At 42.3% G+C, this 16619-nt stretch overlaps 1 protein-coding gene across 4 annotated transcripts in view; it reads left to right on the top strand.

Moving 5' to 3' along the window:
• tbc1d2 (TBC1 domain family, member 2) overlaps positions 1 to 16619 on the top strand; it is an 89272-nt gene that overhangs the window by 57235 nt on the left and 15418 nt on the right. For all 4 annotated transcript variants that reach the window (XM_048528334.2, XM_048528333.2, XM_048528331.2 and 1 more), the window contains exons 9-11: positions 2407 to 2591; positions 10227 to 10730; positions 13710 to 13830. In XM_048528334.2, coding sequence (XP_048384291.2) covers positions 2407 to 2591; positions 10227 to 10730; positions 13710 to 13830 — 810 coding nt within the window. The remainder of the gene's footprint in view (positions 1 to 2406; positions 2592 to 10226; positions 10731 to 13709; positions 13831 to 16619) is intronic.

Raw genomic sequence — 16619 nt, 5'->3', positions numbered from 1 at the left:
TCCTGCTGCTCTGATGCTGCCTCGTCTGCTGTGTTCCTCCAGCTCCACACTGTGCTAGCTCTGACTCCAGCATCTGCAGTTCTTACTATCTCTGAAGTCTGAGACAGAGCTGTGTGAAAGAAATGGGCAATGTCTCCCCCTGGTGGAGATTTTCAGACATTCACGCATGATTCTTGCAGGTTCTTCAGAAAATCCAGCAGCAGCCCTATGTTGTTTATTCGAAATGATGTTTCTCTTCTGTCAGACCTTCCATGCTCTCACATACTCAATACTGTTGAAGTTAATTGGTCAAATTTCTTTTGCTGTAGTTTTCCTCTGCTAGCTCCGATCCGACAAATTAGTCCCAAACTCTCACATCTTGCTCCATAACCTTATATATTTTACTTTTTTAAGTAAATATTCACCTCCCCCTTTTTGGAAATTACCCTTGAATTTGTTTCTGACCCTCTTTTGGGCAGCATAGTTCAAATAATCATATCCGACTGTATAAAAACAAAATCTTAACCTTCAATTTCTTTTGTCAATAGTCTCAAATTTCTGTCCTCTAATTATGAAACTTCTTACCAAACAATTTCCCCTGGCCCATTCTGTCAAAACCCTTCAAGCCTAGGAATTTTACTACTTCTCTCAGGAGTTAGAACATAGAACATTGAACAGTACAGCACAGAACAGGCCCTTCAGCCCACAATGTTGTGCCGACCATTGATCCTCATGTATGCACCCTCAAATTTCTGTGACCATATACATGTCCAGCAGTCTCTTAAATGACCCCAATGACCTTGCTTCCACAACTGCTGCTGGCAACGCATTCCATGCTCTCACAACTCTCTGCGTAAAGAACCTGCCTCTGACATCCCCTCTATACTTTCCACCAACCAGCTTAAAACTATGACCCCTCGTGCTAGCTATTTCTGCCCTGGGAAATAGTCTCTGGCTATCAACTCTATCTATGCCTCTCATTATCTTGTATACCTCAATTAGGTCCCCTCTCCTCCTCCTTTTCTCCAATGAAAAGAGACCGAGCTCAGTCAACCTCTTTTCATAAGATAAGCCCTCCAGTCCAGGCAGCATCCTGGTAAACCTCCTCTGAACCCTCTCCAAAGCATCCACATCTTTCCTATAATAGGGCGCCCAGAACTGGACGCAGTATTCCAAGTGCGGTTTAACCAAAGTTTTATAGAGCTGCAACAAGATCTCACGACTCTTAAACTCAATCCCCCTGTTAATGAAAGCCAAAACACCATATGCTTTCTTAACAACCCTGTCCACTTGGGTGGCCATTTTAAGGGATCTATGTATCTGCACACCAAGATCCCTCTGTTCCTCCACGCTGCCAAGAATCCTATCCTTAATCCTGTACTCAGCTTTCAAATTCGACCTTCCAAAATGCATCACCTCGCATTTATCCAGGTTGAACTCCATCTGCCACCTCTCAGCCCATCTCTGCATCCTGTCAATGTCCCGCTGCAGCCTACAACAGCCCTCTACACTGTCAACGACACCTCCGACCTTTGTGTCGTCTGCAAACTTGCTGACCCATCCTTCAATTCCCTCGTCCAAGTCATTAATAAAAATTACAAACAGTAGAGGCCCAAGGACAGAGCCCTGTGGAACTCCACTCAGCACTGACTTCCAGGCAGAATATTTTCCTTCTACTACCACTCGCTGTCTTCTGTTGGCCAGCCAATTCTGTATCCAAGCAGCTAAGTTCCCCTGTATCCCATTCCTCCTGACCTTCTGAATGAGCCTACCATGGGGAACCTTATCAAATGCCTTACTGAAGTCCATATACACCACATCCACAGCTCGACCCTCATCAACTTTTCTAGTCACATCCTCAAAAAACTCGATAAGGTTTGTAAGGCATGACCTACCCCTCACAAAGCCGTGTTGATTGTATTTGATCAAGCCATGCTCTTCCATGGTCTGCCAATCTAAATACTACCTCCTCTGTTATTTTAGACAACACATGGCACAAATTAAAACCATCATTTTCCTTTACCCATTTTTAAAATCATACATAAATACATTGTTTCACATAAGACAATGGATTAATTAGGGAACAGAGAGTTAAGGTTTTATTTTACTGAAATAACTGTATGTGACGTTAAAGGCATTAACTATTTTTGAACCTGTTTCAATCTTGACAAAGAGATAATGGGAACTGCAGATGCTGGAGAATCCAGTGTGGGGCTGGATGAACACAGCAGGCCAAGCAGCATCTTAGGGGCAGAAAAGCTGACGTTTCGGGCCCAGACCCTTCATCAGAAAAAGGGTCCGATGAAAGTTCTAGGCCCGAAACGTCAGCTTTTGTGCTCCTAAGATGCTGCTTGGCCTGCTGTGTTCATCCAGCTTCACACTCTGTTATCTCGCAATCTTGACAAACATTTTTTTTGTTTGCCTCAGTGTGCTTTTTTGAAGGCCAGGTACTGCCAGATCGAGAGCAAGTATTTGACAATACTTCACAAGCTTCAAGACGACATCAGTAACAAAAAAGAGACGAACCAGGATATGGTGAAGCAGCTTATTGCTGACCAGTCACAATGGGAGAATAAAGATCAGCCCGGCAGCAATGTTGGTGATATTTGCAAGTGAGTAGAAAATAATATCGTAATTCTTAATATTGAAACTTTATCATTTGTTGTTATGAAGCTATGAAGGACATCCATGTGTCTGTCAGGATATGGAGTCTTGGTGTAAACTGAAACAGGGCTGGTGCATGTTCCTCAGAGAAAGTAGGAACTGCTAATGCTGGAGTCTGAGATAACAAAGTGTAGAGCTGGAGGAACGCAGCAGGCCAGGCAGCATCACAGGAGCAGGAAAGCTGACGTTTCGGGTCTGGACCCTTCCTGATGCATGCCTTGGGACAGAATTGCCAGTCCCCTGCCATGGCTCGTGTTACCACACTTCCAAGGATCGAGTCTAGAGTGCAATGGCATACACTGCATTTACCTGACATGAGTGAAGCTCCAATGACATTCAGGAGGCTCAAAACCATCTGAAGAAGGGTCTAGGCCCAAAACGTCAGCTTTCCTGCTCGTCTGACTGCTGACCTGCTGTGCTGATCCAGCTGTACACCTTGTTATCTCAGATTCTCCAGCACCTGCAGTTCCTATGATCTCTGGGCAAAGCAACCTGCTTGATATTCACTCTATTCACCACTAGTGGGCAGTTTGTACCATGTACAAGATCTACTGCAGCTGCTTAGCAGGATCTACCAAATCTGCCTCTTCTGCTGCTTTGTTGGTCAAGGCTAGCAGATGCATTAGAATTCCCCTACCTCCAAGCTCCCCTCCAAACTGCTCATGATCCTAACTCAGAACTATATCTTTGTGGAAAGATATTGCGATTCATTGACTGTAGCTGAGTTAATGTTCTGGAGCCCCCACCAGAAGCAGTACTCTGAATGTCCCATACCATGTGGGCTACAGTGGTTTAAAAAGTTCCACCAATACCATATTTTTGAGAGTAATCATGGAAGGGCAACAAATGCTGACCACTGGACTGTGACCAGTGGCAGCTTAACATTCTAGGATATCTCTGTTTTAGAGGGGACAGAAAGGGAGACAAAAGGGGTGGGGGAGTCGCTTTGCTGATTAGGGATCACATCACAGCTGTGTTCAGGGAGGATACATTGGAGGAATCTTGCAGTGAGGCATTATGGGTGGAGCTCATGAATAGGAAGGTTAAAATCACAATGTTGGGAGTTTTTTTATAGACCTCCCAACAGCCCATGTGAGACAGAGGAGCAGATGTGTAGGTACGTACTGGAAAGATGTGAAAAAAGCAAGTAGTTGTGGTGGGTGATTTCAACTTTCCTCTTATTGATTGGGACTCACTTTAGAGCCAGGTGCTCGGATGGAGAGCAATTTGTTCGATGTGTCCATGAGGGCTTTTTGAGTCAGTATGTTGACAATCCAACAAGGTATAGGGAACAATACTAGACATGGTATAGGGAATGAGCCAGGACAGGTGATTGATATTTCAGTAGGAGAGTATTTTGGGCTTAGTGACCACAACACCATCAGATTTCGAGTAGTCATAGAAAATGACTCAAGTGGCCCTCAGGTGAGGGTGCTTAAATGTGGGGGGGATCCTGAATGAGTACTTTGTATCAGTATTCACCAAGGAGAAGGATATGACTAATGTTGACATCAGGGATGAGTGATGAATACTCTAGAGAATGTCAACATATTTAAGGAGGAAGTTTTGGGAATCCTAAGTTGCATTAAGATAGACAAGGTGGGATCTACCCCAGATTACTCTGAGAGACAAGGGAGGAACTACCTGGGGCATTGGTAGATGTCTTCACATCCTCATAGACCACGGGTGAAGTTCCAGAGGACTGGAGATTAGTGAATGCTATTCCCTTGTTTAAGTAAAGGAAGCAGGGATAATTCAGGAAACTATAGGCTGGTGAACTTGACGTCTGTGGTGGGAAGCTCTTGGGGAAGACAATGAGGGACACGATATGTGCGCATTTCGAGGAAAATAGACTAGTTAGTGACAGGCAGTATGGTTTTTTCCAGGGAAGGTGATGTCTCACCAATCTGATTGAATTTTTTGAAGAGGTAACAATGATAATTGATGAGGGAAGAGCTGTGGATGTAGTTTATATGGACTTTAGTAAGGCATTAATAAAGACCCACGTGGAAAGTTGGTACAAAAACTAAAATCACACCAAATTCGGGTGGGCTAGCTAGATGGCTGGAAAACTGGCTTGGTCATAGAAGACTGAGGGTAGTGGTGGAAGGATATTTTTTCAGAATGGAGACCAGTAACTAGTGGTGTTCCACAGTGGTCAATCTTCAGCCCTTTGTGGTTTGTAGTATATGTAAATGATCTGGAGGAAAATGTGGGTGGTCTGATAAGCAAATCTGCTGATGACGCAAAGATCGAAGGAGTTGCTGATAGTGCCAATGACTGTGAAAGTACACAATAGGATCTCAATAGATTGGTGACTTGGGAACAGACATAGCACACGGAGTTTAATCCAGACAAATGCGAGGTGATGCATTTTTGAGGATCAAATTTAGGGTGTGAATTGTACTGGAAATGACAGTAGCCTTAGGGACACTAACATTCAGATGGATCTGGGTGTGCAGGGCCACAGTTCCCTGAAAGTGGCAACACAGGTAGCCAAGGTGATTAAGAAGGCATACGGCATGCTCCCCTTCATCACCTGGGGCATGGAGTACAAGAATTGGCAAAACATGTTGCAGCTATATAAAACACTTGTTAGACCATATTTGGAGTATTATGTGCAGTTTTGGTCACTGCACTGCCAGAAGGATGTGGAAACTTTGGGCAGAGTACAGAGAAGGTTCACCAGGATGTTGCCTGGTCTCCAGGGCATTGGCTATGAGAAAAGGTTAAAAAGACTAGGATTGTTTTCGCTGGAAAGACGGCGGCTAAGACGAGACCTGACAGAGGTCCACAAAATTATGAGAGGCATAAATAGCGCAGATAGTCAGAGGCTATTTCCCAGCGTTGAAGTTTCAATTACAAGGGGGCACTGGTTCAAGGTCAGAAGGGTAAAGTTTATGCGAGGTGTGTGAGGAAAGTTTTTCACGCAGAGTGGTAGCAGCCTGGAATGCACTACCAGAAGAAGTGGCAGAAGTGGACACATTGAAGACATTTAAGAGGCATCTGGATGGGTACATGAATAGGGAGGGAATAGAGGGATACAGATCGAAAAATGGCAGGTTTGCTTTTAGATTAATTAGGGCATGATGGTCAGCACAGGCTTAGAGGGGCCGAAGGTCCTGAGCCTGTGCTGTACTTATTCATTTGTTCATTTTAAATGTGATATGTTGCTGTCAAGATCCATGAGTGAGTGATGGTTGATTGGGATTTGGGTGGCATTGTGTTTTGCTTCCAGTTTTCCTTAGTGCTTTCAATTATGAACACACATGCAGAGCTACTCTCTAACCAGTAGTATCACACGACTGTGAAAACCGGGCAAGTTAATAAATATTGATGAGATAAAGAGGCCTATTTCCCTTCCTTATTACTGCACCAGGTGAGAATGGTTGCTAAGAAATACAAGTCTATTATAAATTGCAGAATGGATGAAACAGTAAATTAATGTTCAAATATTATAATCACAAATCAAAGACGTGATCTTTTAATTCTGTAATCAATGTACTATTGCGAAGTGTAATTCACAGAATTTACATCAAAGGAAAAGGCCCCATTCAATCCAACAGGTTCACACAAATGTATATGCAACACACCAGCCACTGACCCTACTTCATCTCACCACATCAGCTTGTCCTCCGATTCCTTTCCACCTCCTGTGTTTGACTAGCATACATGGCCTTCTCCAAGCCTTTCAGATCCACTCCAACTACTATATACTCATGTAAAGGTTCTGAGAAAAATATTTTAGCCAAATATAGAGGCTTTCTTATAAATGAGTAATATTTTTGGGTGGTTGAAATCCACTGTCTACCATCACCTCACTAGTCAACCCTTTACGACATTATATCAGCTGATTGCAAACTTGCCAGGTCAGAGACTATTCCAGCCAACCTCACCTCCCAAAACTAGAGCAAATAAAGTCAAAAAGTATTTTTGTTAATCCTTCTGAATACAAAATGCCAAACAGCCACCTTCAAGTCAATACATTTTCATTCGACCTCAGGAACAATTTTGGACTTCTTCTGGCCAAATATCAAGAGTCAGCGTTTTACACAAGGTCAACCAAAAAGCTTCTGCCTCCTTACAACTCGCTAGGTTGAGCAGTTTCTCCTAAACTCCCTATCGGATTCATTAGAGAATGTTGTTATATTTATGGCCCCTGAATCTGGGTGTCCTCTAAGTGGAAACATTCCAGGTGAACTTATTAAATTGGACCTGGAACAGCAATCTGTCTGACAATCCCTTCAATTAAAAATTCTCACCCTCATATTCATTCCACTCAAGATCCATTTCTTTCCTACACCTGAAGCCAACTCCAGCAATACTACTTAGAATGATACAGGTTATATTGATCAGGAAAACTGAGGGGTTTGGAGGCTTTTCCTTGAGTAAAAAGAATACTGGGGAATGACTTTGATAGGGGGCTTGAGAATTATGAAAAGCTTTGACAGGGTAGACATAGAGAAAACATTTCCACTTGACACCAAAACTAGAGACCATGAATTTAAATCCAGTAAAGAATGCAGGAGATACATTATCCTCCCAGAGAGTGGGAGAATGTGGAGCAGGTTACCAAACTGGGTAGTTGAGAGGAATAGCACTGGTAGATTCATAGACCTGTTGTATCTGTATTGGCCCTCTGCATGAGCAACTCAGCCAGTCTCACACACTCAGCCTGTCCCAGTGGCCCTGCCTTTTCTTTTCCCTTCAATTCCCTTTTTGATAGCTGCGACTAAATCAACTTCTCAATCTCAAGCAATGCACTCCTGTTCCAAACTTCTCACTGTGTAAAATGGATTTTCCTCACACCATAACGGGTTCTTTGATAATTCTCCTTAAATTGGCATCCATTGGTTCTCAATCCTTCTGCAAATTAGAGCCATTTAACCCTATTGACCGTGTCTGGGTCTCTGATGATTTTCAGCAAATCTCCTTTCAACTTTCTATTCTTTAACAGGAGAACAGCCACAGCTCCTTCAATCTATACAACTTAAAGACTTTCAGTCATTGTTACAAGTCTCTTCTGGGGAAGCCAGATAAGTACCTGAGGTAAAAGAACCAAAAAAAGTATGTTATAATAGAATAATAGAATCCCTCCAGTGTGGAAACAGGCCCTCCGGCCCAACACGTCCACGCTGACTCTCAGAGCATCCTACCCAGACCCATCCCCCTGTAACCCATCTAATTGACGCATCCCTGAATACTACAGGCAATTTAGCACGGCCAATCCACCTAGCCTGCACATCTTTGGACTGTGAGAGGAAACCCAAGCACCCGGAGGAAACCCACGCAGACACAGGGAGATTGTGCAAATTCCACACGGTCGCCCGAGGGTGGAATTGAACCTGGGTCCCTGGTGCTGTGAGGCTGTAACACTAACCACTGAGCCATATTGATGGGGCAAAATGAAAGGGGTGGGAGGAGGTATTATGGAGCAGAAATGCTGGTATGGATCTACTAAGTATAATGGCCTGTTTCTACTCTGTAAATACTTTGAAAGTTGGAATGGTTGCAAAGAGTAGAGATAAATTACATAATCTCATGAAACATTTCTGCATTTTCTACTTTTAGTTGCTGATATCCAGCTTCTGTCATGCAGTGGAAGTCTGTTATAACGCAGATGTTGTAATCCAAAAAGCGAAACCATATTATCACTGGAGCAACAAAGAAAACTCTTGCTTCTCCTATGTTTAACTGGCAAAATTAAAATTTAAACAAAGACTTACCTTTTTGGGAGCTTCAAGACCCTTGTGAACTGAGCAATTGCACAGAGCCAATTTATCATGGACTTTTACTGCATTTTTAAAGATAAATTTCAATGGATAAGTTAAGATTGGGTGCACCAAGATAAAGGTAGTGGACATATTCAAGTTCATTGGCTTAATAATAAACACCTAAGTTACATTCAAGAACGAAATCCAAATTAGATTCACTACAACAAGAGGCACGGCTTAAGAATCTCTTGGCCTTGCAGAAGCATCAGCATGAAGCTTAAAACATGTGAAATACAGTCCATAGTGTGGAGTATTGACTCTGAAGAAAGATGATGAGAGCTGATAACAGCTTTTGAAATGTGGGCATGGCAGAGGATGGTCAGAATCAGTTGCAATGCCAGAAAGACAAAAAAGTGGGTTAGCTCAAGATAGGGAGGTTAGGAATCAAAAAGGACAGTTACAGAGTGAAAGACAGCCAAGTACAGACATTGAAAATGAAAACCTGGCAGCAATTGAAGCTCAAATTGAGAATAGACATAGAAGAGGAAGAAAAACAAGTCAGATGGACCAATAACATTGAGATGAGAGATTATCAAGAAAACCAAAAGAAGAAAGATGATGCCAACAGCCCTGGTAAGGTTATAGTGATGATGAACCAACAAACATTTAAAATCAAAGCTCCAAATTAGTCATTATCTTTGATTAACTCAGCTGCTGTGCTTCTGAGAATTTAAATTATGAAACATTATCCCTAAGATTGTTATATAGCCAATTATGTAGATATCAGATTGCATTTAGCTCTAATCTGGAAAAAATTGTCCAAGTTTCTTTAGTTAACAATAATATTTAGTTCATTGCAAACAGAATAATCTTTGCATATTTGGCTGATTAATTTAACACAAAGCTTAGATAGTGCAAATGTATGAAAATACTTGTCAAAAACCAACAGACACTCCCACAAAAAAAATCAAGCCCAAGAACAAATATAAAACTCTCCAAGGTTTATTCTAAAAGTCTTGTGACAGATAAACTCAGAGGAAAAGGACTATTTATGGATTTCCCAAATATTGATTTGTAGCCAGTTACATGCCACACACAAACCATTGGCACTGGGGTGTCTTCCGAGACTACTTGTGGCTGGCTGATTTCTCTTTTTCAGAAACTGTGAAGCAGATTTTGAAACTTTCTTTAAAAACCCTCCACAAGCAGAGAGCAGGCCATCTATTTAGTTTTCAGCTTGCACACTTCTCAGGAAATTTTCAGAAAAAGAAGAACAGGAAAAATAGCTTCAGAGATAGTAGGAACTGCAGATGCTGGAGAATCTGAGATAACAAGGTGTAGAGCTGGATGAACACAGCAGGCCAAGCAGCATCAGAGGATAGTCAGAGGCTTTTTCCCAGCGTTGAAGTTTCAATTACAAGGGGGCACTGGTTCAAGGTCAGAAGGGTAAAGTTTATGCGAGATGTGTGAGGAAAGTTTTTCACGCAGAGAGTGGAATGCACTACCAGGAGAGATGGTAGAAGTGGGCACATTGAGGACATTTAAGAGGCACCTGGATGGGTACATGAATAGGGAGGGAATAGAGTGTTACAGATCGAAAAATGGCACGTTTGTTTCTAGATTAATTAGGGCATAGTGTTCTGCACAGGCCTGGAGGGGCCAAATGGCCTGTTCTTGTGCTGTATTTTTTCATCTGTGCAAGACATTCGGGGAGTGAGATGAGAGTGTGGTACCAACTGAGACACAGCTGACTATCAATAGTATGTTCCCCGACCTGAGGAACTGCTTTGCCTTTTTTTTGTCTTCTCTTAAGGGGCAGTTATATTCACCAGTAAGCTCTGTGTTGTCTTTGTTCTCTTCCTATCCCAGTGAGTATGATGAATATGGTTTTAAGACAGTGTCATCTCCGGTGCTGGAAAAAAACCTCTTGGCCAAAATCCAGGCTCTTGAACGAAAATCCATGCAACTGATGGCTACTCAGGAGAGTCAAGAGAAAACCTTCCAGGTGAAGTGGACAAACCATCTGTCAGGAAGGTCCTTTGGTGAAATTCAACCATCGCCAGAGCTAAAGAACATGATCCGTAATGGCATCCCCAAGGAATATCGGAGGCATGTTTGGAAGTGGTGTACTGATCGGTGGGTGCGGTGTATAAGGGAGCGATATGGTGCGAAGCGCTATCAGGAGCTGCTGAAGCTGTGCAAGAACAAAGACCAAGCAGCATCGAAGCAGATTGAACTGGACCTCCACCGGACTCTGACCAATAACAGGCTGTTCACTTCCCCAAACTCCAAGATGGTTCAGAAACTCCGCCGAGTGTTATTGGCATACTCGTGGCAAAACCCTGATATCGGATACTGCCAGGGACTGAACAGGTAACTAATCTTAAACTTTTTACAGAGACACAGTCACATACTCACACGTACACACACACACACAAACACCCGCGCACACATGTGCACACGGGCCGACGCACAGAGAGAGATGCACACAGAGAGATGGACAGACAGGCACACACACACAGTTTATTTTCACTGTTGTGACTTGCTTTCCGTAGCTGACTGATTAACAACGTGAATGTCTCAACTTCCCCAATGAAGTTCTCCTGTTTAGTCCCATTTGTTGGTGTTTCTGAAAGCGATCCCTGGTGTTTGTTACTTTCCCTGCATGTTTTCAAAGAATGAACTGTAACCTCTGTGTCTCAGCCTGAAGGTCTGAATTCTGCAGGGTATCTCGGCAATTTCTTTCATGTTTAGAACAGTGACTGGTAGTTAATGACCAGTTTTGATTTTGAACTGTCAGGCAGAAATGATACTGTTAAAACTTCCTCCTCTGTGGTGAAGTTTATACTGTCTCTATCATGCCTCTACATCATTAACAAATTGTGCTTGTGGTCTTCCTGCTCTTGAAAGATGAGTTCCACAGTCGTGTGGATGGTGCATCTGCTGCTGCTCTGGTTGGTAGATGTAGATCATAATGTGTTGTGATTTCTGAAGAGGGATAGGTGTTGTTTAATTCTTTCCAAAGTGTTTTGCTAATCCACATTCCAGCAGCACTTTTAATTCTGTCTCAGAAGTTTGTAACTTTGATTGAATTTGGTAGGAATTTGCTGATTTGGTTCACCAGTACAAAGAATCTTTGAAGTTCTGTGACATAATTGGTAATAAAAACTCTCTTGTAGGTTCTTCTTTGTGTGGATCAACTGATTCCAGTATTGTCTTCAATATTTCGAAGAAATACTGTGTTAGGTTTGGTAAATTCTTTTTGCGAATTACATGTTAGGCCTTCATGTTGTGGAACCAGAGAGAGATCAAGAATTTCTTGATCTTTATATTTGACTTTTGCCATGAGCTGGTCTTTAAACTTTAATAATGTTTCTCTATGTTCTTTAAAATATGAAATATGATGACTGTAATTCAATTTATTTAAGCCTTAAAATGCTGGCTGTTGTAACTAACTTAAACTCTTTATGGTGTCCATCCATTTTTAGTTTAATACTCCAACACTTTGTTTCCCGTATCACTTATTTCTTCTCGGAAGAACTTGGTCTACTGTATAGTTTCCACTTTCCGTGAATTTTAAGGATTTCGCCTCCTGTTTGCTGGTTGTCTACATTTTTAAATGACAGACAGCTGTAAAATGAGCTATTTTTTCCCCCAAGTTGTGGCACTTGACTCCCTTGCTGTGTGTGTGGCTTGTCACTGTGACTCCAGAGGTGGCTGGTGCACTTTTTCTCATTTTGGAGGGAAGTGTTTAATGCCCACTTTCCCATTTGCAGCCTCTAAACTGAAATGCTTTGCTGAATTTTGCCCAAGAACAAAAATTTGATTCTGTTTCTTAAGCTCTACTTTTTGCCTCATGGCTCTGGACTGCCATGACTGGAGCTAAATCATTGCTAACCTACAAAACATCTGGTAACTTCTCATCTGCCAACACCGACTCTAATGTGGTCACCAATCAATTCCGCCCTGTGGGTTTCTCTGCCAACCCAGAAAGATCACAAATAAACAAATGCATGACCTTTGCTTTTGTCAGCAATCAGACAATTAATCCAGGATGGGAATGATGGGAAAGGGTGTGGACAGAGTGCATGTGGAATGATGGCTCAGTGGTTAGCACTGCAGCCTCACGGCACCAGGGACTCAGGTTCGATTCCAGCCTTGGGTGACTGTCTGTGTGGAGTTTGCACATTCTCCCTGTGTGTGTGTGGGTTTCTGCTGAGTGCTATGGTTTCCTCCCACAATCCAAAGATGTGCAGTTTGGGTCAATTGTCAAAACTAAATTGCCCATAGAGTCTAGGGATGTGCAGACCAGGTGGATTAGGCATGGTTAATGTGGGGTTATGGGGAGAGGGTCAGATGCTCTTCAGAGTGTTGGTGGAGGCATGATGGGCTGAATGGCCTCTATCTTCACTGTCTGGTGCATTATTCCAAATATTTATCAGTCTTTGGATAAGGAGAACCTTTATGAAAATCTGCATTTTTCACCAATTCTCATTTTCTCCTGCTTTCTTGGCTTTCTCTCACATCATGATTGTCAATTACTTCGCGCAAACATTGAAGAATCAAGACTCCCCTTTTAATAGTTAGTTATGCTGGAATAGCTCTGTCTGCACTCTTTGTGAGCCACTGAGGGAATTACACATATATGTCTTTGTTGTCTCTAGGCCTGACTATTTCCAACAGTGGTTTGTGATGATTTATTGTTGTCATATTCCCAACCTCCTATCTTCCGCCATCTATAAACGTGAACTCTTCCACGCTGCCCACTTGTCCCTAACCCCCACCAAGTCCCGCTTACCTGCCACCCCCTGTACTGAGTGACCTACGCAGACTGCAGGATTGGCAATGCTTTAAATTTAACATTTTCTTTCCTTGCATATAGCCCCACCTTAGCCTCATCTTTTTTCCTGATCTCTGTATCCTCTTTGATCTGTATGAGGCTCCATGGTCTCTGCATTCTGATTGAGGTCACGTGAGCAATTCTGACATCCTATGTTTGCGGTTCTTGAGGCCCTAAACTCAGAAATCCCCTTCCTAAACTTCTCTGACTCTCCCTCCCTACCTTTGTAAAGAGGCTTTTTAAAACCAACTCCTTTGATCAAGCTATTGATCAAATCTCCTAATGGCTCCCCATGTGGCTTGGTGTCAACCTTTTGCTTGGTAATGCTCGCATGAAGCCATTTATCAAGCATTTCTGCATAAAAGAGGCTACAGAAATGGAACTGTTGTTGTCACACTGTTACTCTGGGCCTGTCACTCAGTGGAAGTTCCCACCTTTAGTAAGAGAAAGAGGAATTACTGGGAAGTTATTGAGATGACTTTACCCATAATATTAAGACGACTTTCTTTCAGACTGGCAGCCATTGCGTTGTTGATCCTGAGAGAGGAAGAAGACGCTTTCTGGTGCCTCGTGGCCATAATTGACTGCATTATGCCAGAGGATTACTACAGCAAGACCCTTACTGGCTCGCAGGTGAGAATCAGTCTTGCTCTGATCCATTACATCGGTTCCTCACAAGTGCCCGAATGTGGTTTGAGACTGAGGGTGGAACTGCATCTGTTAGGGATGTTAACAATGTGTTCATGAGGTTAAGTTGCACATTTGAAGGGTATTTTTAAACTGGGAGATAGAGCACATATAGAGAGAGATTTCCAGGACACTGGGTTAGTAGGTAAGAGATAGACATCTGCAAAGCAGCATTCTGTAAATAAACCAAGCACTGAGAAAAGGATTTGTGTTAACTTTCATGCTTCTTCGTGTGGCTTGGTTCCATTCTTCAAGGGACTGCAATAAAATTGCCTTGTACAATTAGGAAAATGCCTAATGGTTCATAAGGTTCATTGCGTTTCATGGGCTGTTTTGGAGCTAATCGCAATAGACCAATTGCTAATATGTGTAGTGTATAAATACTAGGAGCAATTCTGTCCCTCAAGCTGATCTCATCTCTGCTTTGACTCTACTCTCCAGACTGCTGCCCATAACCCTTTAACCTGTGGCTAAAAAACATGCAGGACTTTTGTAAAGAAAGCTAATCTCAATTACATAGGATACCAAATCCTTTGAAGTAGCTCCTAGGAGTCACTTGACTATCTCTATTGGTTCTCTTCAGCCTGAAAGGCAGTCCATGTCAATTTACGAGCTCAGTATCAACCACAAAGAGAACCATTTAAAATTTGATGGAGCCCAGATAATGTAAATGGTCCTCCGAGAGGAGTGAGAATTCAAAGCTTCTTAGAAAAACAGGACACTGAAGGACCCTACAATTAATTTACTTTACTTTATGGAACAACAACCAGTCAAAGATTAACATAGAAGAACTCTGACAGACAGCTTCAAAGAGAGGGTTCTTAACAGGAGAGGCGAAAATCACAAACCAGCTAAGGGTTACTGCTCTGAAACAAGCTAAGAAGGACCATGACTGACAAACCTATGAGAAACAAAATAAAAACGCCTTCACTCCTTTTCAGAACTTACTCTAGTTAGTCCACCTATGGGGGGGAAACACCCAACTGTTCGACTATGGAAGCCATCACAGCTGCAGACATCAGGTGTAAAAATTTCAACCCCTGCATTCACGGAGAGGGAATCCTCAGAAAGTAACAGGGCTACAATGATAATAGACTGTTCTGATTCTCAACTTTAAGTGTCTTTTAACCGTAACTACTTTTTTAAGTTTTGTATTTTATCAAATGATTATCACTTTTTTACTTAGCACTGTTGCTTGTCGCAACAGTTGTGGAGCAATAAATTATCCTTTCATCTTGCTTAAAATTAAGATTTTCCTGCTGGTTATGTGTAAATAGGAGCGCACAAATCTTAAAAAGGAGCCGATATAAATGATACAGTTCTGCAGTTTTTGTGCCTCTCTGCATGTGGCCATGACAATTAACTTCACCACAACAGGAGATTGTCAGTGTTCTAGTGAAAAAGGCATGTCCACAACTGAGTAGAACGTGGTAGCATCCAACAAGGTCCAGGACTATCAGCTGAGGGAATGTGCTGAAAACTTGCATTAGCCTCTATCCAGTTAAAGCCTTTCAGCCAAAATATAGTGAAGAGCTGAACACTGGGCAAAGTCTCTCTGGCTGTAAGTTTGAATCTTGTAAACATAGTGAGTAACATACAGTATGGAAAGAAACTGACTTAGTTTGCACCTTAAGTAATGTCCACTTTGAACAATCATAATTGTATGTCAATAAATTTTATGGATAAAGTAGGTTTGGTGCAATAAATTGGCTCCATTCTTTAAAGTGGCTTCTTACCTTATCTGTCCCAAAAGCCAGGAATTGATATCACTTGTGAGCAGTGTAACGATAATAATTAATCAATTTGTTGATTAGCATCTGAGATATGTGACCTCAATTATTATGTGTTAAAAACTCTGCCAGAAGGTTAGAACTCGAGTTGCTCAGGGCAGGATGCCCTGTTGCTGTGCCATCATAGAGTCTTAGAGTCATACAGCACCGAAACAGACCCTTTGGTTCAACTCATCCATGCCAAACAGACATTCTAATCTGATCTAGTCCCATTTTCCAGCATTCGGCCCATATCCCTCGAAAACCTTCCTATTCAAATACCCATCCAGATGTCTTTTAAATGTTGTAATTGTATTTGCCTCCATCACTTCCTCTGGCAGCTCATTCCATACATGCACCACCTTCCGTGCGAAAAAAATTACTTGTCGGGTCCTTTTCTCCTCCCACCTTTAACCTATATCCTCTAGTTTTGGACTTGCCCCACCCTAGGAAAAGACCTTGTCTATTCACCCTATCAATGCCCCTCATGATTTTATAAACCTCTATAAGCTTCAGCCTCTGATGCTCCAGCAAAAGTTGCCCCAGCCATCTCAACTTCTCCCTGTAGCTGCACCCTTCAATCCCAGCAACGACCTTGTAAATTTTTCCTGCACTCTCTCGGGTTTAAAAACATCCTTCCTTTAGAAGGGTGACCAGAATTGTACTTTTGTGTCAGCACTAACTCAACCACATGAGCATCTTACCTATTTGCCATTCTCCTGCCTTCTCCAAGCAACCCTGCACATTCCTTCTTTTTAAGTAAGCATCGAATTCTCTTTTAAAAGCAGCAATTGAACTGGCCTCCACCATACTCTCAGGCTTTGCATTCCTGTCCACTCTGTGTTAAAAAGATTTTCCTAATGTTGCATTTTCCTGTCTTACTGAGTACTTTAAATCTGTGCAATCTCTCATTCTCAAATGGCTTCTGGAAGTCCCTAACTCCAGTAAGTTAGTTAAATATGACGT

Source organism: Stegostoma tigrinum, chromosome 3 (assembly GCF_030684315.1).
Source record: "Stegostoma tigrinum isolate sSteTig4 chromosome 3, sSteTig4.hap1, whole genome shotgun sequence".
NCBI lineage: Eukaryota > Metazoa > Chordata > Chondrichthyes > Orectolobiformes > Stegostomatidae > Stegostoma > Stegostoma tigrinum.
This window is presented reverse-complemented; position numbering and strand designations above follow the sequence as displayed.